The sequence below is a fragment of the Halichondria panicea genome, chromosome 9 (assembly GCF_963675165.1).
Source record: "Halichondria panicea chromosome 9, odHalPani1.1, whole genome shotgun sequence".
Taxonomy (NCBI): Eukaryota; Metazoa; Porifera; class Demospongiae; order Suberitida; family Halichondriidae; genus Halichondria; species Halichondria panicea.
This window is the reverse complement of record NC_087385.1, coordinates 4,550,290-4,572,546: the sequence shown is the minus strand read 5'-3', so window position 1 is coordinate 4,572,546 and position 22,257 is coordinate 4,550,290. Positions and strand designations below refer to the sequence as shown.

At 42.1% G+C, this 22,257-nt stretch overlaps 3 protein-coding genes and 2 long non-coding RNA genes across 11 annotated transcripts; 2 read left to right on the top strand and 3 right to left on the bottom strand.

Moving 5' to 3' along the window:
- Positions 1 to 871: 871 nt before the first annotated feature.
- LOC135341189 (uncharacterized) lies at positions 872 to 3,373 on the bottom strand. Its single transcript, XM_064537696.1, has 7 exons — positions 3,058 to 3,373; positions 2,215 to 2,328; positions 2,002 to 2,166; positions 1,759 to 1,910; positions 1,621 to 1,714; positions 1,465 to 1,565; positions 872 to 1,403 (listed from the first exon to the last, which is right to left on the bottom strand). The coding sequence occupies exons 1-7, from the start codon at positions 3,217 to 3,219 to the stop codon at positions 1,022 to 1,024; spliced, it is 1,170 nt and encodes a 389-aa protein (XP_064393766.1). The 5' UTR covers positions 3,220 to 3,373; the 3' UTR covers positions 872 to 1,021.
- A 1,597-nt stretch (positions 3,374 to 4,970) lies between these two features.
- Positions 4,971 to 12,068, top strand: LOC135341187 (putative RNA polymerase II subunit B1 CTD phosphatase Rpap2). Of its 7 annotated transcripts, none has more exons than XR_010396534.1 (8): positions 4,971 to 5,114; positions 5,158 to 5,264; positions 5,316 to 5,391; positions 7,256 to 7,420; positions 7,468 to 7,556; positions 11,024 to 11,616; positions 11,703 to 11,771; positions 11,875 to 11,891. XR_010396534.1 is itself a non-coding variant. In XM_064537693.1 (8 exons), exons 3-8 carry the CDS (start codon positions 5,359 to 5,361, stop codon positions 12,008 to 12,010), a joined length of 1,125 nt encoding a protein of 374 aa, XP_064393763.1. In that variant the 5' UTR covers positions 4,971 to 5,114; positions 5,158 to 5,248; positions 5,316 to 5,358; the 3' UTR covers positions 12,011 to 12,068. The 7 variants fall into 7 exon arrangements, 6 of the variants coding, with proteins under 6 accessions (XP_064393763.1, XP_064393759.1, XP_064393765.1 ...); XM_064537693.1 differs by having other exon boundaries at positions 5,158 to 5,248; positions 11,024 to 11,656; positions 11,875 to 12,068; XM_064537689.1 differs by having other exon boundaries at positions 11,024 to 11,656; positions 11,875 to 12,068.
- LOC135341200 (uncharacterized) lies at positions 7,946 to 8,381 on the bottom strand. The gene is made up of 3 exons (XR_010396537.1): positions 8,347 to 8,381; positions 8,151 to 8,301; positions 7,946 to 8,094 (listed from the first exon to the last, which is right to left on the bottom strand). It is a non-coding gene; the product is annotated as an uncharacterized LOC135341200 (long non-coding RNA).
- On the top strand, positions 8,375 to 10,661 carry LOC135341199 (uncharacterized). Its single transcript, XR_010396536.1, has 2 exons — positions 8,375 to 9,837; positions 10,411 to 10,661. It is a non-coding gene; the product is annotated as an uncharacterized LOC135341199 (long non-coding RNA).
- On the bottom strand, positions 12,006 to 20,627 carry LOC135341165 (uncharacterized). Its single transcript, XM_064537664.1, has 14 exons — positions 20,416 to 20,627; positions 20,229 to 20,364; positions 20,074 to 20,173; positions 19,096 to 19,261; positions 18,803 to 18,958; positions 18,582 to 18,726; positions 18,066 to 18,264; positions 17,667 to 17,960; positions 17,320 to 17,502; positions 17,150 to 17,218; positions 16,860 to 17,059; positions 12,759 to 12,915; positions 12,465 to 12,616; positions 12,006 to 12,226 (listed from the first exon to the last, which is right to left on the bottom strand). The coding sequence occupies exons 1-14, from the start codon at positions 20,545 to 20,547 to the stop codon at positions 12,135 to 12,137; spliced, it is 2,181 nt and encodes a 726-aa protein (XP_064393734.1). The 5' UTR covers positions 20,548 to 20,627; the 3' UTR covers positions 12,006 to 12,134.
- Between the last annotated feature and the right edge of the window lie 1,630 nt (positions 20,628 to 22,257).

Sequence of the window (22,257 nt, the reverse complement as noted above, 5' to 3'; positions counted from 1 at the left end):
AATGTACAGGATACATGTGAATACAGGCCGTATAATTATGTAAGGCTGTATTCAGGACGTGGGTGATACATGCTGAATACAGGCTGTAAATACGGGCTGTATTTAGGACGTGGGTAGTACAGGCTGAAACAGGCCCGTTAAGTACGGGCTATATTCAGGACAGGATGTACGTGCTGTAATGGGTCTATGGTTCCAGGATGTAAGCAGGCCGTGGGCAATTACATCCGCATACAGGCCTGTATTCTGGCCCGTATTCAGCTGATTCCCCCCCCCCCACGGCCTGAAACAGGCCCGTGGATTATTGGCTGTGTATAACAAAGAAATAGTGAAGATAATTATTTCAATTGACTGGCAGTCCTGATAATAGCCTCGCTCCAGCCCCTTTCTCAGCGGCCTGGAATCGAGGCTATCCTGATAATGGCTCAAAAATGTTTGGGTGTGAGCTAGTATGTAAACTGGGAGGCTGGTTTCAAGTGTGTTCGAAGTGAAAAAAACAATAAATGGATCTGTATTAAATTGTAGGGGAGTATAATTTTTAATTTACAGTTCACAGTGTGTGTTACTATACTTATTTACACAAATTAAATGGGTTTTTTTTTATATTAACACATTTTATATAAATGCAGTCAAGGGGCTATAGCGAAATACATTAACTATAATTATATAGATCCACGCACCTCAGGAGTTTGGATAATAATAGAAGGACAGGTTAAACCTGGAACAATGCATTTATATATAGCGCTGTTATCTGGCCTCTGCATGCAGTCCCTTGCAAAATCCGAAATATATTTGTAAAATCTCCCGAACCTCGTACACATTTTCATAGCGGCGGACCCCTCGGATATGACTTTAAGACCTAATTTCAACATCACCAGGAAAAAAAACTTCGGATCCCTATTACAAGTCGTGAGAAGATGAAGAAAGTTTTTTTTGTTGTTCACTCTTGCCAACAAAAATATATGCAGCTATAACTGATACATCTAACTGAACACATTAATAGAAGTCTGATTGTTCAATAGCCTTATGCCATTCTTTCATACAATTGTATAGTCCAATCGTATAGTCCAAACACTCCACCAGTGTGTAGATAGAGCACCCTCTTCCCAGCAAACCTCCTCGGGTTGTCAGCGAGCTCTGACAGCATCCCCCTCACCCCCTTCAGAGTGTACACAGGGTCCACAGGGACACCAGTTGCAGTAAATACCTCTAACAGTTGATCCAGCTCCTCTTGTGTTGAGAGGCCATATCCTTGGCCTTTATAGCCTTCAATAATGTCCACAATGTTTCGGGAGCGTAGTGCTTTTCCTTCTGAGTTGGTTTCAGGGCCCATTGCTGCATGAAGGATTTTGTCAATGCGTCTATGGTAATAGTCGGCATCTTCATATATGCACACAGCATGGATCCTGCATGTAAACAATCCTTAGTATAGTCAGAGTATTAATTGCATGCTGTATGTGTACTAACTTGAGCTTTGATCCTGTGAGATAGTTGCCTAGTGCTAGTCCACACACTGTCCCTCCGCTCCCCACAGCCACCACCAAATCATCATACCTCTCAGCGACCCCCTGCATACGAGTCAACAATGTGTCAAAGTAAGTGCATGCATGTGCTTATATGTACTTGTTCCAGTAGTTCTTGGAATGCTTGAATGTAGCCCCACAGTCCAAGCTCATCGGAGCCTTCAGGTACGATGTAGGGATTAGCTCCCTGTGACCTACGTGATAATATGCGAGCACATGCAGTAAACTATTACATTACTTCAGCACTCGTGAGTACTCCTCCACAATCTGCCTCAGGCTCTCCTCACCCTTCACTGTGCTTGAGTACTTCAGTGGAGGAACGAGCATTATTTTAGCACCCACACAGTGATTCAGAAACATATTGCCAGTGCATCCCACTGCACTTTGATCCTATAATTATATATAAACGGTTGAATATATTAATTGATTCAATGTTGAGCATGGCTCTATATGTAAAAATGATAACATGTAGTTCACTCACCAACTCTCCTTCTCTCCACCACAAAACCAGGTGAGGTTGCAGACCTAATTGCCTGGCAGCCACGGCTGTTGTCCTAGCATAGTTCGATTCCATAAACCCACTGGTGATCACATTGTCACACCCTTTCTGAAGGGCATCAGCCAGCAAGAACTCTAGTTTACGAATCTATAGAATCATGAATTTATACTGCGATTTTGATTCATAGATATATACTTTAGTCCCAGAGAGAAGGCTTCCCGTCATATCGTCTCTCTTGACAGAGACCTGGACTCCCTCAGGTACCCCTGGCAACACCCAGCGGTGGATGGGAGTGGGCCTCATTGCAAGCTGAAGAAGTATATCAACCATCACCGTATAGAGTAGCTCTACTATATATAGCTAGTAGAGTAGCTGTAGACCTATATCTATTTCAGTAATGTCTTTTACTTGACTAGCTGCACTGCAGTGCAGACTAGACTCGACAAGTAAATACAGAGTGCAAGGAACCTCTGCAATGCAAACCACACCTAATAAAAAAATTATTAATGTCACAGTAATACCGCACCCATGCACCGGAAATGACATCAAATCCTCGATTTTCGCGCGCTACCACGTGGGATGCTCTTTGCCCCTCTTGCTCAGCATCCTACCACTTTTTCTAGATCCACCACTGCACCTAACAGAAAATTTCCCGCTATACGGTAACCAGGAGCCCATAAATAAGAGAACGACTATACGGGGATCACGTTGCATTTCCTAATATGCAGAGTGGTTGAATCCCTGCACGTATTATACGCAATGCAGGGCTGCGGTTTGCACGCACTTAGTCGATTCCATAAAAGGAAGTCGGTTTCACCAGATGTGATCCCCAAGTATACGTTGAAGTCAGAGGAGGTCCAACATGCATGCACAAATCACTACAAGTTCCGTGCATTGTCCACAGGCATTATCACGTGACCTCAATGACATCAATGCACTGAACTTGTAGTGATTCGTGCACGCATGTCGGACCTCCTCTGCGTTGAAGTTAGCCGTCTGTTTATGGGCTCAGTATTAATACTGTATGAGTAGATCTACCTGTACATATTGAGAGGGCTGGGGCTTGATGTGCTGGGCCCAGGAGGGAGGGTGGTAGTCTTGCAGGGAATTGTAGGTATCTCCAGATAATGTTATGGCCATAGAATAATTGTTAAGGACAGCTGAAGCTGTTGGACCAGCTCTTGGTAAGGAGCACAGCATTATGTTCTTCAATCACTAATTATGACCTTTTAATGACATTCCTTTTAATTTCGTTTTTGCTGACTCAGCAGCAATTTGGCCCCAGACATCACTTGAACTTTCACTAAGTATAGGATAGACTACACCTAAGAGTAGAATATGCGTCTACGTAACCTCTGCGGTTGCGGTTAGCCCGAGGCGCAAAGCCGAGGGAATCTAACCGTAACCAAGGTGGTTACTAAGACGCATATTCTGAGTGGGTGTGGTCTATCTAACTTGGACTTCATTGCGCATGCGCGAGGCGTGGTTATAAAAAGCCAGGTTTGGTGCGTAGCAACAGAAATTGAATTTGTGCGAGCTGGACGAGCTGGAGAGCTGTGAGAGACACCAGTTGACAGAAAAAGACAAGAAGACGGCTTCAAAACAATGAAAAACTACAGTAAAACTTAGTAAAGCTTGTGAAACGCTTCTTGAAGATACTGGAAAGAACAGACAAGTAAAAATAACCTAGAACTATGCTAGAACTGACTGCAACACTACAAGAAGAAGAATGAAGCTCTGTGGTGGAGTGGAGGGTGGTATAGAGCAGACTGGACCGGCATGGAACCTTGAAAACTCAATAGAAAGTGTCAAGCGACTGCTAAAGTGTTTTTGATGCTTCCTGGCCCCCCTTGCCCATGCCCAACTGGAAAAAGCAATACAAAGCAACAGTGGACATGGAAAGAATGGATATTGACTGAACAAACTATTGCATTCTGTCTTTTTTATAATGTTTTTGTCATCTTGTCACTTTCACTAAAAATTTCATTCCAACTTTTAAGAACTTCCTGCAAATTATTTGTCACTTCCTGTAGAATATGCGTCCATTTCCTGTAGAATATGTGTCCACTTCCTGTAGAATATGCGCCCATTTCCTGTAGAATAAGTAACTTCTTGTAGATTATGCTTCCATGTAATCTACTGTTTTTTTAGCCAATCAGATCAATTACAGATGATGTAATGTAGTCTAATTATGACCTTTTAATGACATTCCAGGCCAAATTGCTTTTCGTTTTTGCTGACTCAGCAGTAGAACATGACTGGATCTAGCTAGTATGGGTATTATGTGCTGATAGGGTTAGGTCCAGTAACCATCATAGACACCAAACACAACTAGCTGTCAACAGATTCAGCGACAGAAACCGTGCAGAAATATTGTCTCATAAATTACTTACTTATAATTAATTGTCTGCTTGCCCTTACTTACAGTTTTGTGTCTGTTAATTAATTTGTATTTCACTGTCCTTGTCACTGCCTGCACTTTTTAGTTACTTGTGTTTTTTTGTTCGTTTTGTTTGTTTTTGTTGTTTTTTTTGTTGTTTTTTTGTTTTGCCTTTTGCTGTTTTTGTTAGGGCTACCTAATATTAGCTCTCAGTTGCTAGTTGGTACGCACCTATGCTCTGCATTAAATTTTATAAAGAAAAAAAAATAAAAAATAAAAAAAATCAGTCGCCCTCTATAACATAGACTCGTGATTAGGCCGCCCAACTTTTAGAGGGCGGCTAAAATAGAGACTAGCAGAGAACGCTACTGCTGAGTCAGCAAAAACGAAAAGTAATTTGAATGTCATTAAAAGGTCATAATTAGTGAAAGTTCAAGTGATGTCCGAACCTCCTCTGGATCTAATTAGTGAAAGTTCAAGTATGTCGGATCGACTATTAGCCTCGATCCCAGGCCGCACTTCCCTCTATGAAGTAGTATAGTTATCGATTACAATAGTGACGACCATTACCAGGAAACCACTTATGCAATTTTCAATCATGACGACCATTACCTACTTAGCTCCAAAAAGTGGTCACTTACCAGCTAGCCTGACCGCTTGCTACGGCCTTGGACTAAAATAGAGTGTCTAGAAGACAGTGCAAGTCGGATCAGAGGTACGTACGTACGTGTGGACTTGGATGATTTACTTGTCTGTAGTGCTCTAGTGTCAAGTCTGTGACTGTGAGAGTCAAACTTTATATGTGCGTGTAGGGAGCAGACGTACCTGCTGAAATCCGAAATCGTTGGGGTAGGGAAATGGCAATGTAAGTTTACATGCAGGAGTACTCCTGGTTATATAAATTTTACTTTAACAGTGACGGAACTTCTGCTCTGAGGTGCATTGAGGAACTCTTGGAGATGGGCATCACTGAGAGCCGACTACTGCAGGCAGTTAAGTATTATTGGTTATAGTGGGTTATTTTCGTATTGAAGAGCATCATACGAAAATGAAATATGTTTATCGTCACTGCACTATCCTAAGCACTGTACGAAATTTAAATGGTAGTTCATACAAACGTTTGCAGAAAATTACTCATATACAGTAGACTCTCGTTAATCCGGTCACCCTTGGGACCATGCAGCTTGGCCGGAATAGCGAGGTGGCTGCAGCTCAGGAAATAGCCGCGGCTTAAAAACGACCTTACCTCGAATCTAATGACTACTTTTGCGGTTCTTGTCTCGAGGATAATGTAGGATAATGAATCATTCTGTTCTCTATTTAAATGTAATCCAATTTTATTTGCTAAACCACACCCAAAACGTCATATCCGGCCGTAATATACGTATAAAATTACATTGAAAACCTTGTTTGGGCACTGGCCGGTTAACGGAATAGCGAGTGGCCGTACTTCAGGGTGAGTTTTGTGCAGTAAACATATAGCTAGCATTCCGTGCCAAGCCAAATGGCCGGTATATCGAGGTGGCCGTACTTCAGAGAGCCGGAATAGCGAGAGTCTACTGTATACACAGTAGACTCTTGTTAATCCGGTCACCCTTGGGACCATGCAGCTTGGCCGGAATAGCGAGGTGGCTGCAGCTCAGGAAATAGCCGCGGCTTAAAAACGACCTTACCTTGAATCTAATTACTACTTTGCGGTTCTTGTCTCGAAATAATGTAGGATAATGAATCATTCTGTTCTCTATTTAACCAATTTTATTTGCTAAACCACACCCAAAACGTCATATCCGGCCGTAATATACGTATAAAATTACATTAAAAACCTTGTTTGGGACAGCCAGCACTGGCCGGTAAACGGAATAGCGAGTGGCCGTACTTCAGGGTGAGTTTTGTGCAGTAAACATAATTATAGCTAGCATTCCGTGCCAAGCCAAATGGCCGGTATATCGAGGTAGCCGTACTTCACAGAGCCGGTATATCGAGGTGGCCGTACTTCAGAGAGCCGGAATAGCGAGAGTCTACTGTATACCGTACTTCTAAAAGAGGTGCCCTTCTAATTATGCGCCACCTAGACTGAAAAGTAATTTTGAGGTCTCTATAATTACAGAGCTCCACGTGGCTACAGATTTTTTTGGGGGTCGCTAAATGGAGGCCAGTATCACTTCTATTTTCATGAAGCTTGAGGATGTGTGAGACACCTCCTCCACCTGTAGTTGCCACAAAAAGGCCAGTTGGAAGGTCAAGGATATACTTCATTTTACAAACCTGAACCTCGAGTTCCATAATGTTTTTTGGGCGGCCTGAAATTGAGGATACCACTTGCTCAAATAATAAGGCGCCCTTCTAATTATGCTGCTCTTTGGACCAAATCTAATTTTCTGTCTCTAATTATAGCCCTAGCTGATATCGTAATTATTAAAAAGCGGCGGCCTCTTTTAGAAGAAGTACGGTAGTTGTACTTTAATATGTTACCATATTAATAAGCGCACTTAGTTAATAAGCGCATATTAACTAATAGGCTAGCAGACCAAAAGCCTCGATAGAAGCGCATGATTCTCTGCACAGTTTTCTGCCCAACAACTGGTCTCCACACTTCTTTATAGATGAGAAGTCTCCTCTAGTTGTGTTACGCTGATATGACTATATAGACCTCTTTCAGACAACGATTGAGCCAGTTAATAGAAGAGATTGAAACATCATGGGCGTGGTTAATTGTATTAATCTCTGTAAGCACATCTGGATAATAGGCACATACATAGAGGTCTGCTCTTTCCTCTATAGGCGCATGCGCTTATTAACCAGTATTCGCATAATTGTAAATACTCCCTGTGTTAATAAGTGTGCATGATTATGCAGGCTGACCTTCTCACTGTGAGTCAGTACAGTGACGTGGTGGACGAGAGGAACATCGACCACCTCTGTGGGTACCCTCTCTGTGACCAACAACTAGTCAACGTACCAAAACAAAAATACCACATATCCACGGCAACCAACCAAGTCTTGGATCTCACTCAGAGAAAGGTGAGCGAAAATCCATTCAATAAATTTTATTCTGTTTGTCTCTGCAGAAGTTTTGTAGCTCTCAGTGTTTCAAAGCTTCAAATTTCTACCGCTCCCAACTCTCTACTTTCCCTCCAATGGCTAGGACAACAAAGCGGTATGTTTTGTCAGCTAAAACCAAATTTCAATAGCTATAATGGCTATCACACTGTAAAAACAAACGTGTTATTCGATTGTCCCTTAAAATATCACACTAAACACATGTGTTAAAAGCAGGTGTGCTAAATCATTAACTGTGTTATTCGTAACTGTGTTATTTAAGAATGTGTGTTATTCGATTGTCCCATAAAATAGCACACTAAACACAATCATGTGTTAAAAGAGCAGGTGATGCTAAATCATGTATCAGTTACTGCTGTGCTCACATGATACGCATAATTATAGTACATCACAATAGAAACAAGAAGCTACATGATAATACAGTATGATTGCATGTTTAATTGTGAACGTTTAAGACATACATATGAGAATAAAATTAGGAATAATAATTATGATATCGAACATCAGTCATACATCTCTAAATTAAGAAGTGCACAAAATAGTGACAATGTTTGGTACCCTCTGTTTGATTTCTGCTCGCTCTAGCTTTATAGATGCAAAGGGTCTAAAGGCAAAACAGGTCCGCTCCATATTACCTATAGAAGATTGGATTCCTGAATAGCTTTATACAATTTAAAAAACAATTTCTTACCTAAACAACACTGGGATTGATTTTCAACTTTATGCCAGACATTAATTGGAGTTTGTTTCTATATTTCTGATGACTTGAGACTTGTGCTCCCTGCTCTAGAAGAACAGCACGGGTCTGAAGAATTCAAACCAGGCCGCTCCGAATTTAATACCTATAGAATTAGATAGCATTACAATTTAAGAAAACTACTTCTCACCTAACAACAGTGTCACATTAGCTTCAGAGTGACTGCATGGGCTTGTTTCACACGGGTTTGCTATACCAAGTCGTCCAAAATTGACTGGACAGAATGCCTTTGATGATCTGGAAAGACAGATAATGGCACTCCCAGCCCGCCATGGGGGACTTGGTATAGCAAACCCGTGTGAAACAAGCCCTGGCCAGTTCACGATGAGCATGTCAATCTCAGCACCACTAGTCAGCCTGATACTTGACCAATCCGATATATACGAACCTACAATGAAGCAAAAGCAAGCCAGACTGAGGAACAATGCCAAAAAATTCCGCCAACAGATGGAAGCCAGGACAGCAAGTGAGCTAAATGAAGAACTACCAAACAATTTGAAAAAAATGGTTGGAATATGCTCAGAGAAAGGTACCTCAAGCTGGATAACAGCGCTGCCTATTGAAGAGCATGGTTTCATGCTACACAAGGGAGCCTTCAGAGATGCTCTTTGCCTCAGGTACGGCTGGCGGCCTCAGAACCTACCCTCTCACTGTGTCTGTGGACATCACTTCACAGTAGAGCATGCACTCAGCTGCTCTAGGGGAGGATTTCCAACAATAAGACATAATGAAATACGCAACATCACAGCAAATCTTATGAGCGAAGTATGTCCAGATGTGGGTATTGAACCAACCTTACAGCCTGTGACGGAAGAGCAGTTCCAACTTAGGACAACCAACCGCGAGAATGGGGCTCGCCTTGATGTTGTGGCCCAGAGCTTCTGGAGCAACGATAGACAGAGTGCATTTTTTGATGTCAGGGTCTTCAACCCGTACGCACCTACCTATCGCCGCTCCACCATGGCCCAGAGCTACAGAAGAAACGAGATGGAGAAGAAGAGAGCTTATGAACAGCGTGTAAGAGAAGTCGAACATGGATCGTTTACGCCTTTGTTTTCTCTGCTGCTGGAGGTATGGGTCCGGCTGCAGCTATTGTCTACAAGAAACTAGCTTCAATGCTGGCAGAGAAACATGACAAAACATACAGCACAACTCTAAATTGGATGAGATGTATAGGCTAAATTTCTCCCTCATAAGATCAGAGATTATGTGCATCAGAGGCTCTAGGAAGTCATTCACCACCACCACACCATGGAAGGCCTTAGACACCGGCACTATTGACCTAGCAACCCAAGAAGGCCGGGTGCTATCGGTCTGAAACATGTGTTTTCCCAGGAACTTATGTCACATGTTGTTGTTTTTTTCTTGTTTTTTTTTTTTTTTTTTTTTTTTTGTGTTTTATCTTTTCACTTGCAATAATTATTATTATTATTAAAAAAACAAAAAACAAAAAAACATTCTAATAGCCATGGGATATAGTTGGGTGCGGCACAAAAGTTGGACCACACCCAATAAATATGGACACCAAGTTTAATACAAGCAAGTGCAGTCTTCAGTCTAGTCTCTATAGCTCTGTCTGCATGCAGCAGGTTGCTCTAAGCCCCAAGCAACAATTAACAGGGTATACTAAAAGATAAGTTAGCCAGTTTTTATAGACTCGCAAGCCGTCACTGTTGCAGGCGAACAGTAGACTGGTCAAACTCCGTGTTGAGACTCGTGTTGCACAGCCAGCATATCAGAAATATTTTAAGTGGCTGCGGTTTTCGTGACGTCAGTATACTGCATGTGATACGTAGAGTTTTCTAGTGAAACGTCACTATCATTGATCTTGTGGTAACCGCATGCGGTTAGTTGCCACAAATATCGTGGCAAACGTTACACAAGTCTCAACACGGAGTTTGACCAGTCTACTGTTCGCCTGCAACAGTGACGGCTTGCGAGTCTAAGTTTTTAAGGAGTAGATACAGTATGTAAATTAGTCCCCATAATTATAATTATTTTCAGTCAAAGAAAGTGTTATACACTGGATCAAGCAAGTGTGTCTATCTATATAGTATGTCTGTATCTATGATCATGGCCTGGTCCCCCATAGCAACATTGAAATAAAGTATATTATACGGCTACGACATTAATTCTCCACTGAATAGTTCGTACTGCATGTAAATAGTGCTCTTTACGTTCTCTGTGTGTACAGGGCCGGCCTGATTCGTGATCATTCTGGGAAGGAGTTTTGCCCATGCATGCAAGCCAATGAAGAGTGTTCGGTGAAATAATTTATTACCGACGATGAAAAACACTTTTATTTATTTGTACAACACAGAAATGTATTTGTCATACTACAATGTTTATAAAGTCAACAGTTATAAACAACAATTTTTTCTTGAGTATCCATGCATGACACAATTAAATGTATGTGCATGTGAATAAGAATTTTCATCATGTTGACTTTTAATAACCCTGTCCTATCCATGAATGTATCATTCTATTCTTGCATCTATAATATTGAAGTAAAGCGAGCACACAGTGTGTGTTAAATATAACACAAGTAAGGTGTCATTTAAACACACTTAAGTAAGAGATCTGCGTTAAAACTAAGCTGTGTTAAATTAGCAACAAATTGCGTGTCGTTTAAACACATTTGAGTAGGAGATATGTGTTAAAATGGAGCTGTGTGTAGTTTTAGCACACACACATGTTGATATGTCACACATGTTGATATGTGTTGCATTAACACACTTCACACAAAACAGCACATGTGTAAGGGGGTACACATGTGTTGCGGTAACATGTTTGTTTTTACAATGCAGGTCCATGCAGCTTCTCCCCCTGTTAGACTCCCCCCTCTGTAAGCCGGTAACCGAAGCTACCTCATCACAACCAGTCTCAGTGGATACCAAGCAGCAACCAACCACCGATGATGGCTCATCACAACTAGTCTCGGTGGATACCAAGCAGCAACCAACCACCGATGATGGCCCATCACAACCAGTGTCAGTGGATACCAAGCAGCAACCAACCACCGATGATGGCTCATCACAACCAGTCTCGGTGGATACCAAGCAGCAACCAACCACCGATGATAGCTCATCACAACCCATCACAACCGATGATGCTCCATTACACGCTATAAACTTATCTTCGTTTGAATCTTTATGCCTGAGTGACAAAAATACCTCGGTATCAAACCATCCCTTTAACTGTGGCGGTGGCGATGAACAGTTTGCAAACAAGTACATTCAACAAATATCCGACTCATTGGACATTTGGTTGAACACTGTAGGAACGAAGCAGCATGACCACTCTGAAGGTGTGTTCCATCCTCCGCTACACGACATGTGTGTTAGTCAAGTTCAAAGATCCCTGTTTATGAGCCAGCTACGCTCCACGCTACAGTCTCTTGGTGAGGGAAGTGGTGTAATGGAAATGGCCTCATCTTTTAGGTGGGTTGTTTCTGTGTCAGTTTTTATGATTGTCTCTGTCCCTTAGATTGACCAACAAATGTGTGGCCTTCAGGCCCCCTCAGTGGAAGCTCATTGCACTACTGCTGATTGCCCTGTAAGTGTTGTGTATAGCACGTACCACAATTATTATACTCAACTGTTGTGAGTGTACTTCTTCATTGCCATACAATGACTATATACATGATTGTTTGTTACAGTTTCCACGGACAGGAGGCAGTAAACAAGAAGGCTCTGGACATTTCTCTGACTGAGTTGAAAGCCAGTAAAGATCATTTTGACATACTCTTTATCAAAGCAAAGGAACTAATTAACCCAGTAATTGACTCAATCTGATTTTATGAAAAATTCAGCTGATTATCTGATTTCATGACAAAAAAATTCAAACTTTGAACCATGTACAAAAATGAATGAACAATAACCGCATGTGTACCAGGTAGTGCTATACCACAATTATAGTTTATTTGTTGCTAGGGGTCATGTCGCTGCTAACTCTTGTCAGAATAGCCATCCACTCATCTCGTCCTGTGAAACACCAGCAAGAGATGCCCACTGCAGATGAACACAAACAAAATTTTATTAAGGCTCAACACATGCATTCACTGAGGACCAATGGTCCTGATATGCATGCATAGATGATACTGAACAAATACCCCAATACATGTCATGATCATCCATCACCAAAAATGCCCAAAGACAATGACTTGTGATTCAATGTATACATCATGACTGTACATGTAGTTGCATCCTCACATACAAACTTATACACAGTACACAACACAGTGCTTACCCTGTCCAGTAGCAAGGTCTATAAGAACCACTCTGGCAGAAAAGTTGGCAGCACTGCCTCGACAGTAGAGGGCCAGCTGCTCGTTAAGTACCACCTGATAGAGCCCATAGCTAGTCAGCAGACCAGAGAGCTTGCAGAACAAAGCAGCTGCCCTATAATTATGTAGCAGAGAGAATATTAAGATAGCTAAAACTATACATTATATGTAACTGTATACCATGTATAAAAAGACGTGTGCATACTGTTAGGACTTATCCAGCACTTTTAAATCAACAATATTATTATGCAACTCACTTGTATTGCCGTGGTTTACTGGTATTTATTGCCACGCCCAAGGGAAGTAGATGGTGACAATGGCTGTAGTCAGTTCTGTTAGGGGTCAAAAAATCCTCAGGGCACTCTTCTTGTGAGCTCTGTGCACTCCACGCCATACTGTCTTGTGACGACTCATCTGTGTGAGAAGTATTCATGTGGAGTGTGTGAGGTAGACACGTAAGATCTACTGAATAACAACTGAATACCATAAGGCCAATGTTAATCAATGTCTTGTTTCTGGTTACCTCCCTCCTCAAATTTCACTGCCTCATCAAAAAACTCATTATTATGACATCACTCCATTATTTTCATTAGCCACACCTACTTGTGGGTGTGTCACATGATAAATAGCATAGATTGCAGCATAGATTAGGTAAGATTTTCCTTTTTCATATTTGTGGTTTTATTGTATATCCAGTGTGGTTATTTTAATTAGCAGGAAATGGGGTTTTACAGGAAGTGATGTCACAATAATAAATAATGATAACCTCCCTACCTCACTAGTGGTAAGGTGATTTCCAAACCAGAAACAAGACATTGACGAACACTGGCCTAATTATTACTAGAATATTTTGCTGGTGAAAAACCTTTGCAAATCTGCAAATCAACTAAATCAGCATTGACCCGTTGCGATCTAACCTATTGTGTTCTGTCACCAGTACTAGTTTTAGGTTTCGTGATTTCATTTTTGCAAAGTATTTCAAGTTCGCATCATTATGTTTGATGCTCGCAAAACATTCTAGTAATAAATACTAGTTAATGCACTGTTGCGAGTGCTCTATGGATATTATTGGCCAAGCAAAAGTTCAAATGAACAACCACGTTGCCAATGCGGTTTAATCGACGCTGCTGTTTTAACGTTGGAAAAAATGGCCAAAAAGACAAACCATAGACAAACGATTGTCTTACTGTCAATGTAAGAGTTCTGCTGCTTGCACTTCCACAATACTTGAGACCATATAAGACACAGCACACTACTTAGTTAGACAGCTCTAGCTATATTAGACTTGATCCCCCTCTAGCAACTTCACAACAATCTAAATTTTTTTGTCATTTCTAAGTTATGCCTACCATGGAGGGGCATTGTATCGAAGCTTTGGGAAGGTTTGGAAGGGTCTGGATTTGCTTTTAAATAAAGCTTGTTTTCCCACGTTTGGGCTGGCAATGTGGATAATTTCTGAATTAAGCCACACCCCCTGGAATAAAGTAGACGTTTTGACTTCCGTTTCCAATCTCTCTCTCCTTTATCTATCAAACTAAAAAACATTTGCAATGTGAACGTTGCTAGGATTGCCAGGAAAAGAAAAGCGCGAAAAAGCGAAGAAACAAGAAATTCGGCGAGTGCATAACTCCAATCCGTTACAACGTCATTCACATGTACTGTTTCAAGAAATTTAAGCTATACTTGTTTTGGTACTTTTCCTGGCCAATCCTTTCACATTGCAAGTAATAATAGTTTCACTGTCCAAAGGTGAATTCTTATTTAGTGCAATGACTGTGCATTTTACTCAACCTGTATTTTGATTCTAAATTCCTTATCAACAGTACAGTAGGCCACTCGACTGTACATGTGAATGACGTTGTAACAGATTGGAGTTATACACTCGCCGAATTTCTTGTTTCTTCGCATTTTCGCGCTTTTCTTTTCCTGGCAACCCTAGCAACGTTTACATTGCAAATGTTTTTTAGTTTTGATTCCCTTTCTTTTTTCATACAGTAGTACATTATTGATAAGATAGAATTAATGTGACGTTGATTAATTTGTTATCGTCCTGTAATCTTAAGATAATATAATTATAAAAGTGGTCGTTGGACAGAAGTATAATTATTATACTCCTCCATAACGAAAGTGAAATACCTAAGAACTTCAAGAGGAACATCAAGAAGCAAGAGAAGTTCAAGAAGAGAAGACAGTACTGGAATAATAATATTTTATTCATTATCTATGTGATAATATGGCAGCCATGTTTATACTGTACTATACTATAGATATACTTCCAAGTGCAAAAGCATGGAAGTCTATGGCTATGGTATATCCAGTCAGTGCATACGTTTAGCATAAATAGCATACCTAAAGTGAGAGAATGGAGAGCTGAGCTGAAGAAAGGAGGTTTTGTGTTATCGATGTCAAAGCCACGCCCATCTCATAAGTTGCCATGTGCGTTGCTGTGGCAGTTATTTAAAGATGGCGGAATTGCGTAGGTAAGAAAAGTGGAGCCTGAGAGGTCATTTGCTTCTTGGAAGCAAAAGAAATTCTGAGAAAAACGCCCATGGTCCGGGTTCTAGTCGACTAGAGGCTGTATCTGAACATGTCTGTACAAGGAGGAAATGCTTTTCAAGAAAGTTACTAACTTACTTAGTCAGTCAGACGAAACACGGTGAAATATGAAAATAGTGCAATTTTTCAAATATGTATAGGATATACCACACCTAAGAGGAGGATATATAGGGTGCATATCCTCCGAGTAGGTGTGGCATATCTGACTTATACCACGTGACCGCAGCACTATAAAAGGACCTCCCCCTAGCAACAATTCAATCACGATGCAGACTGCAAAAAAGAACAAGACTATGCCGGATTTTGCAGCCGTTAAAGAGCTACATGAGCAACATGTTGACTCCTACAGATGCTCAAGAGCTTCCTTGGTCCAAGCGTTGACCATTCAACGTCCCTTACTGGAGTCGCAAGCTCTTCTTGAATAAAATGTATCTAAACCGCGCCCATGGACCCATGGAAGCTTAGCCATCTTATTGGAGAGCACCTTCCGTGTTTCTGCCGTCGCTTTGAGTCTTAGTACCGTCAAGCATGGCTCTTTTCTCTTTGCTTACTTTCTTGAACAAATGAAAAAACAAAAAAACAGCTTGAAAAACTGTGCATGCCTGGGGCTGTATGCTAATATTCTATATATCCTACAGCTGTTGACCAATGAGATCAATTTGTGGTGACGTAAGTGTGGTATAGTATCACACATTTAGACAGATAAAAGGCTATCTATCCAGTCCATTTCTTGCTGTGGCTTTTCCCTGCAGAAATAGAGCAGTTTAAACACGAGTCAAAATTTGTGCAATAATTGAAAACACACACTACTGCACTGTCAATCCTATGTGCAACCTACTGGTTGTACTAATGCTCTAACTTGCTGCTCTAACTGCTCCAGCTGTGCTCTAACTACCCAACAGTCCAACCACAGAATTGGTCTGTGGTTACTACAGTTGTTAGATCCTAGTCGTGTTACACTTTTTGAAAGGCAAATAATTTTAACTGTTTGTGGCGTCATTGTGGAAAGTACTGAATCAGATTGTTGCTTGCTCAAATTTGAGCAACATTGCATTCCAATAGTCTATGGCATTTGTTATGCCTCGGTGCGCATGCGCAAGCGAGGTATACGGTAGTGTGTTTCTGTGTCTGTGTGTGTGTGTGTGTGTGTGTGTGTGTGTGTAGACTGCTACAGCTGCTCAAGGATGAATCAAGTGCAAGTAAGAGTTTCTATAGGCTTCTAGTCATGTTTACTTGGACTTTAATTCGTGGATTTGCAAAATAATGCTTCGTTCTCGAGTTATGCCTAGTTTGCTTACTTGGAATGCCATTGCAGCCTTTTCAGAAGAGCACGTAGCCAAACTTGTTTACCGAGTGTTGCTACTCTACTTAGTAGTTAGCTCTGCACTAGAACGCTAGCTATTGGTAGCTGCATGAGTGAGAAGAGAGCTGCAAGGCTCTGCAGACGGCAGCCATTAATTTTAGACTTGAACTTTTGGCATCGATCGTTTGTAACAACATTCATGGTTGATCATTACCCACTCTTTGAGTTTGCATGCATGAATTGGACTGAATAAAAAGTAGCTTTATGTTATGTAGCTTTGGCATCTCCACCGAGGCATCAGCACCTGCGATGCTTTCATTAGCATAGTTTTCCTTTGAATTCTGTGCTACAAGAGCAAAATTCTATAATTTTATTACCCCAAATTTTATTGGGTATACCAATTATTGATCTTAGCATAAATGTTATTCTGTGATAGGGCCTAGCCAAACTTCCATGATCGACTTACAAATACGAATGTGAAATGGCTAAAATTACAAACCTTGAGGGATAGAGCCAGCTATACTGGATGCAATGTCCATGGGCATGTTGTGTATGTAGGCAAAGTTAGGTTCAGAGGAGAATCTCCTGAGAATTCCAGCTGGTCTGGGTGGTAGTGGTACGTGGTCAGTTGACTGTTCCGACTGACTGTATGGCGGTGTGGGGAACCCGCTGTCATTATTGAACGAGAACCCTGTAAACCTGGTATCAAAAAGAGGTTGATTGTGAGAACATGCATAGAGATCATTAAGAATTTGGTAAAAAGTAAAAGCTTTTAGAGTAACTACTGACTGTAATAATGCATCTCCTGGCAATGACCCGGCAACAGAGAGATCAGTAGGTGTTTCCTCGTCGTCCATACTGGAACAAAAACAAACAATAAATTGATCATGTCAACTTGAGCTGGTAAACACACGCACGCACGCACGCACACACGCACACACGCACACACACACACACACCAATCGATTTCCAGAGCACTTTTAAATACAGCAGTTTCCAGGCCATCCAAAATCATGGTCGCTGCTGATATGAGAGGCAGGTTTAGGCGGTCCTGGGGTAGATAGAGTACAGATCCTTGGGGCAGGAACCCGATGGCAGACAGGTAGTTCACCACCCACCCTCCATGCAGGGAACCTATTGATCTGGTGGAAAGACAGTGGAGTCCAGTGTAAGCAAAATTGAACTCAATTATTATACTTTGTTTAGAATACAAGTACTATTAGTTTGTACCAGAGCAGAGTACCAGAGGAGGTTAGATACGATCACGTGTACTACTTTTTGCTGAGGAGCTGGCAGCACCCTTTACCTGTGTTCGTGGACTTGAGGCTCAGTAAGAATGGTTGTCAATACTTTTCGACAAAAGCTGATGTCAAGGATGAACTCTTGAATGTCAGCTGATTCTAGGACAATGCTGAGTTGTGTCTCCTCCAGTTGGTAGAGTGTCTCAGAGTACATCCACAGCTCTGAGTCAGTGAGGTAGTTTGGCACCTCTGACGAACTGAGGGCAGAGCGGAGAGAGGCCTGATCGACTCCGCCAAGTGTCTTAGTAGCCTGTACTCTTGGAGAGGGCTGCTGCGAAAGGGACACACTACTGGGACACCTGTGTATGTGTCATGTGCAAGGTGTATTAACATGTGTGCAATCACACTAAGGTACTGGTAATGGACAGTGAGTGAATTAATGGGTATGCCATATCTGACTTCACCTATCACGCATTTGTATGAGAATCTCCTTAGGGTGTAGTCTGCTTGACTTGGACACCCAGGAGTGTTGGGCAAGCTCTCTGATTGTGATCCTATTGGTCGGCTGGAGATGAAACACACGATTGAACAGATTCACCAATCGTGGGGAGAACTTGCGATAGAGGTCATCCCACTCTGTCCAGAACTGTTCGTTACGGGGAGCTGGACGTACGGACCACTAAGTATACAGAGAGCTTATTCTACCAAAATCTATATGGTTAACACTTTAATTTTGAAATGGAATGCTCTCAAAGGTATCTTAGAAACCTCTAATTTCAAAACATGTATTTAGTTGCTGTTTGGTAGTGCTACGATATGTTAATGATTGCTTTTGGGCTACAGAATCAATTTTTTAGTTTTAGAAAAAAAGGGTAGTGTCTTCTCAAATGGGTATTGTTTTCAAAGCGAAAATTAAGCGACCAAAACTCGAGCAACTAGGATACTCTCTATAAAAACTTAGTACTTATCATCCATTGTACCTTTGTCAACTAGTGCTGCATTCATAAAACAGTCAAGTTTAGAGCAGTGCAGTGGGAAGGGGAACACGATACCTAGAGGAGCCACCATCTGTCTTGTGTATGGATCCAGGCTGCTCACCTTAGCCACCATCTCTTCTATACCCACCTGACCGTGTGCGTGTGTCATGTAGAAAAGTTGTGTGATTTAATAGCTGAAAAATAACAAACTTATATCCACTAACCATAAAGAAAAGAGTGACTCCCAGAGACCATACATCGGCCAGTGAGGGGTCGTACCCATTGACCCCGTTCACCTCAGGAGCACGATATGAGTCAGTGCCAATCCCCTTAGTGGCTGTACGCAGCACCTGAGCTGGGTCACCTGACTCTGTCAGTATCTGCAGCAATAGTCAGAATTACATACCTGGCTTACAAAAATGTCACTACAGTGGTACCTAGGTACAGCAAGTATATATCGAGTGCATGCAAGGTGATTTATTGGCAAAGTAAGCTAGATGGCTGCTGCATGACTTACTTTGTTTGTTCCAAAGTCAGTCAGTTTGAGGTTGAAGTTTCCATCGAGAACGCAGTTTTCTGGTTTTATGTCTCTGTGAAACACGCCTCTTTCGTGGAGGTAGGCCACCGCCAGCAGGGTCTGGGTGAAGTAATGCTGGGCCAGTGGCTCAGGAAAACCACTCACTCTGATAACAAAAGATGAAAATAGTTATTTAGGCCACTCCAAATCAATTATCGTATTGGTGGGGACGAATTAATTTTGACGATTTGGTAAATCAAGGGAGGGTCACCAAAATTTAAATTACCAGTGTTTTAGCGTCCCAGTACATCGCACGAGATCGCTATGCAGCATATCGTCAAATTAAAAATCACCAATAATAATTCAATTGCCAAATTTACCCGCTATAACAGTACTTGTTTCTCACTCCCTCTGCAATCTACAGAGCATGTAGGCGGTACCAGAAATTGTGGTCAAGTAGTTATGATATACGGGTGTCATACAAGGGGGTTAAGGGGGGGATATCCCTCCCTAAAATTTGCATTCAGGTACTAGTTGTACGACTGAGAATGCAAAGGCAATCCCCAAAATCCACCAGAATTCACCTAAGACCACCTAATCAACAAAAAATTTCCAGGGGGGCATGCCCCTGGATTTCCATAGCCGGCAACACACTCTGTGTGCCCTCAAAATCCTATATGACACCCTGGATATCATTTTCTGGAATTAAAATTGACATGTTTCTACAAGATACGAAGGTAGCCAGTTGTTGGTTGAGACACAGAGTGAAAGAGCATAATTAGTTAGCTGCGCGATGTATCATAGTTTTCTATGTGCAAAGGTCAAATGTTAGCAATGAGTCTTGTGATGTACTACACTGAGCACGCATGTAAAAATTGACCAGCTCAAAATTGATGCCGGGGCAGGGAAGTGATATATTTCTAGCATGTAACTACATGTACTGGCTATACTGTACAAGCAATGATATAATTTGATCACCTATTGATCTTTTCAAATGGTCCAGTCACAAGAAAGTTGAACAGATCCGTCCCACTGCAGTACTCAAACACCACATAGCTGGAATGAGTGAGCAACTTCCCTACAGTGAGTTGTAGGGTAGTCACATTCATTGTGAGTACCATTTTACAACTCACCTGTGGCGGATCGCACAGGGGCCTTGTCAACGCAGACGTGAAGCACAGTACAGAGGTTTTCATGACGAAACTTTCCTAACGTCATCTCTTTGAGAATTGCTAACTCTTGTTGTGCAGATTTCTCATAAAAGAAAGTCTGTGCACAACATCAATAAGCATAACTATTACGAGGATTATGCCTACATACCTTCAAGCACACTTCAGCAGAGCCATTCCTCAGATCCTTGGATAGCCAAGTGGCCCCATAGAATCCAGTTTGGATCTTTTTGTCTACATAGTACCTTTTATCCACAGTAGCACCCTTGATATCCACAGCCATTCGTTGGAAAAGCTGAGCGCCTCTAGATATATAGTAAAAGCACAGTAAAAGCAGCTCATAGAAAGGGTAAGGATCGTCTGAAGAATAATTGCCAAAGCTACCTTGTCCTTAATTAAACCTGACATCCAAGAGAAGTGTCAGGCTGTATCAACTCTGTGGAAGGCAGTTGGAGGGCATAGAAGCCGCTGTACACGCAGCTAGAAGGTGCCTTGATTCAGATGACAATGAAGCCATTCTCCTAGCAGATGCTACCAACGCATTTAACTCGCTGAACCGCAAAGTGGCCCTCCACAATATACGCAGACTTTGCCCGGCATTGGCCACCATCCTCATCAATACGTACCTACAGAGAGCCCACAGATCTATACGTTGATGGAGACTGCTTACTCTCCCAAGAAGGCACCACACAAGGTGACCCCCTTGCCATGCCTATGTATGCTCTGGCCAGCATTCCCCTCATCAAAAAACTCTCAAACAGTAAAACCACCCAAGCGCTGCAGCTGCGGGGAAAATATCGGACCTACGTGAGTGGTGGGACACCTTAACCAAAAAAGGCCCAGCCTTTAGGTACTACCTGAACCCTCAGAAGACATGGTTGGTTACTAAGGAGGGATTCCACGCCATTGGGTCCACTACCTTCCACCAGACTGGTGTGAACGTCACTCCGGATGAAAGACCTTACCTAGGATCACCCATTGGCTCCCCAGGGTACATGGAGACCTTCGCTGAGTCTAAAGTTGCCAGCTGGTTCGCACTCGTGACAAACCTTGCAGATATTGCCACTACCCAACTGCCTACTCTGCATTAAACCATGGATTATCAAGCAAATGGACCTATATGTGTCGCACAACACCAAACAGGATCATGAGTCAAGTACTGACACCGCTGGACGAAGCACTGCGTAAGTACCTAATCCCTTCTCTCACCGGTACTCCTCCACCAAATGATACTGAATGTACACTCTTTGCCCTTCCAGCAAGGGAAGGTAGATTAGGTATCCGTATACCATTTAAACAGGCTACTCATGATTACAATGCCTCTCGATACGTCACATCTGCCCTCTGTATTCATATCATCAAACAAGACACACACTATGGGCAGGAGATTATCTCGGAGTCACTAATGGCCAAATCTACCGTAGGCCAGCAAAACAGAGAGAGAACCAAGAACGACATCAATACACTGACGCCACTACTTTCTACCGACATGAGAAGATCTGTTAATCTGTCTAAAGAATCGTCATGGCTAACCACCCTACCGCTCAAAACCCATGGTTTCACCCTTCATAAACAAGCCTTTAGAGACGCTCTATCTCTGCGTTATGGTTGTACCCCAAACAAGCTACCCTCGAAATGTGCCTGTGGTTATTCCTTCACCGTCACACTCTCTCTTGTGTGAAGGGCGGTTTTCCGTCTATTCGGCATAACGAGATAAGAGACTTGACTGCAGATCTTCTTAGTGAGGTCTGCAACAACGTGTGCACCGAACCTGAACTGTTACCGGTTACGGGGGAGAACCTAGCAGGAGCAAGTGCCAATATACAACCAGGTGCACGCCTAGACATTGCAGCCAATGGAGTATGGGGTGGCTCCTTTGAAAGAACCTATTTTGATGTTAGGGTATTTAACCCACACGCTGCATCCAACAGACACACAGACTCTCAAACAGTCTATCGCAAGCATGAGCAAATAAAGAAAAAGGGCCTATGAA

What these genes read in the sequence shown, in the direction of transcription:
- LOC135341189 (XM_064537696.1), bottom strand. Translation starts at nt 3,219, where the DNA reads ATGCTGTGCTCCTTACCAAGAGCTGGTCCAACAGCTTCAGCTGTCCTT. An exon ending in GGTGGAGAGAAGGAGAGTTG is followed by an intron (nt 1,911 to 2,001) that starts GTGAGTGAACTA and finishes ATATAATTATAG; the next exon opens with GATCAAAGTGCAGTGGGATG. An exon ending in CTCACAGGATCAAAGCTCAA is followed by an intron (nt 1,404 to 1,464) that starts GTTAGTACACAT and finishes GTTTACATGCAG; the next exon opens with GATCCATGCTGTGTGCATAT.
- LOC135341187 (XM_064537689.1), top strand. An exon ending in TGGATCTCACTCAGAGAAAG is followed by an intron (nt 7,421 to 7,467) that starts GTGAGCGAAAAT and finishes TTGTCTCTGCAG; the next exon opens with AAGTTTTGTAGCTCTCAGTG. An exon ending in GAAATGGCCTCATCTTTTAG is followed by an intron (nt 11,657 to 11,702) that starts GTGGGTTGTTTC and finishes TCTGTCCCTTAG; the next exon opens with ATTGACCAACAAATGTGTGG.
- LOC135341165 (XM_064537664.1), bottom strand. Translation starts at nt 20,547, where the DNA reads ATGGCTGTGGATATCAAGGGTGCTACTGTGGATAAAAGGTACTATGTA. An exon ending in CTGCTGAAGTGTGCTTGAAG is followed by an intron (nt 20,365 to 20,415) that starts GTATGTAGGCAT and finishes TGTTGTGCACAG; the next exon opens with ACTTTCTTTTATGAGAAATC. An exon ending in CCTCAAGTCCACGAACACAG is followed by an intron (nt 17,503 to 17,666) that starts GTAAAGGGTGCT and finishes TCTTTCCACCAG; the next exon opens with ATCAATAGGTTCCCTGCATG.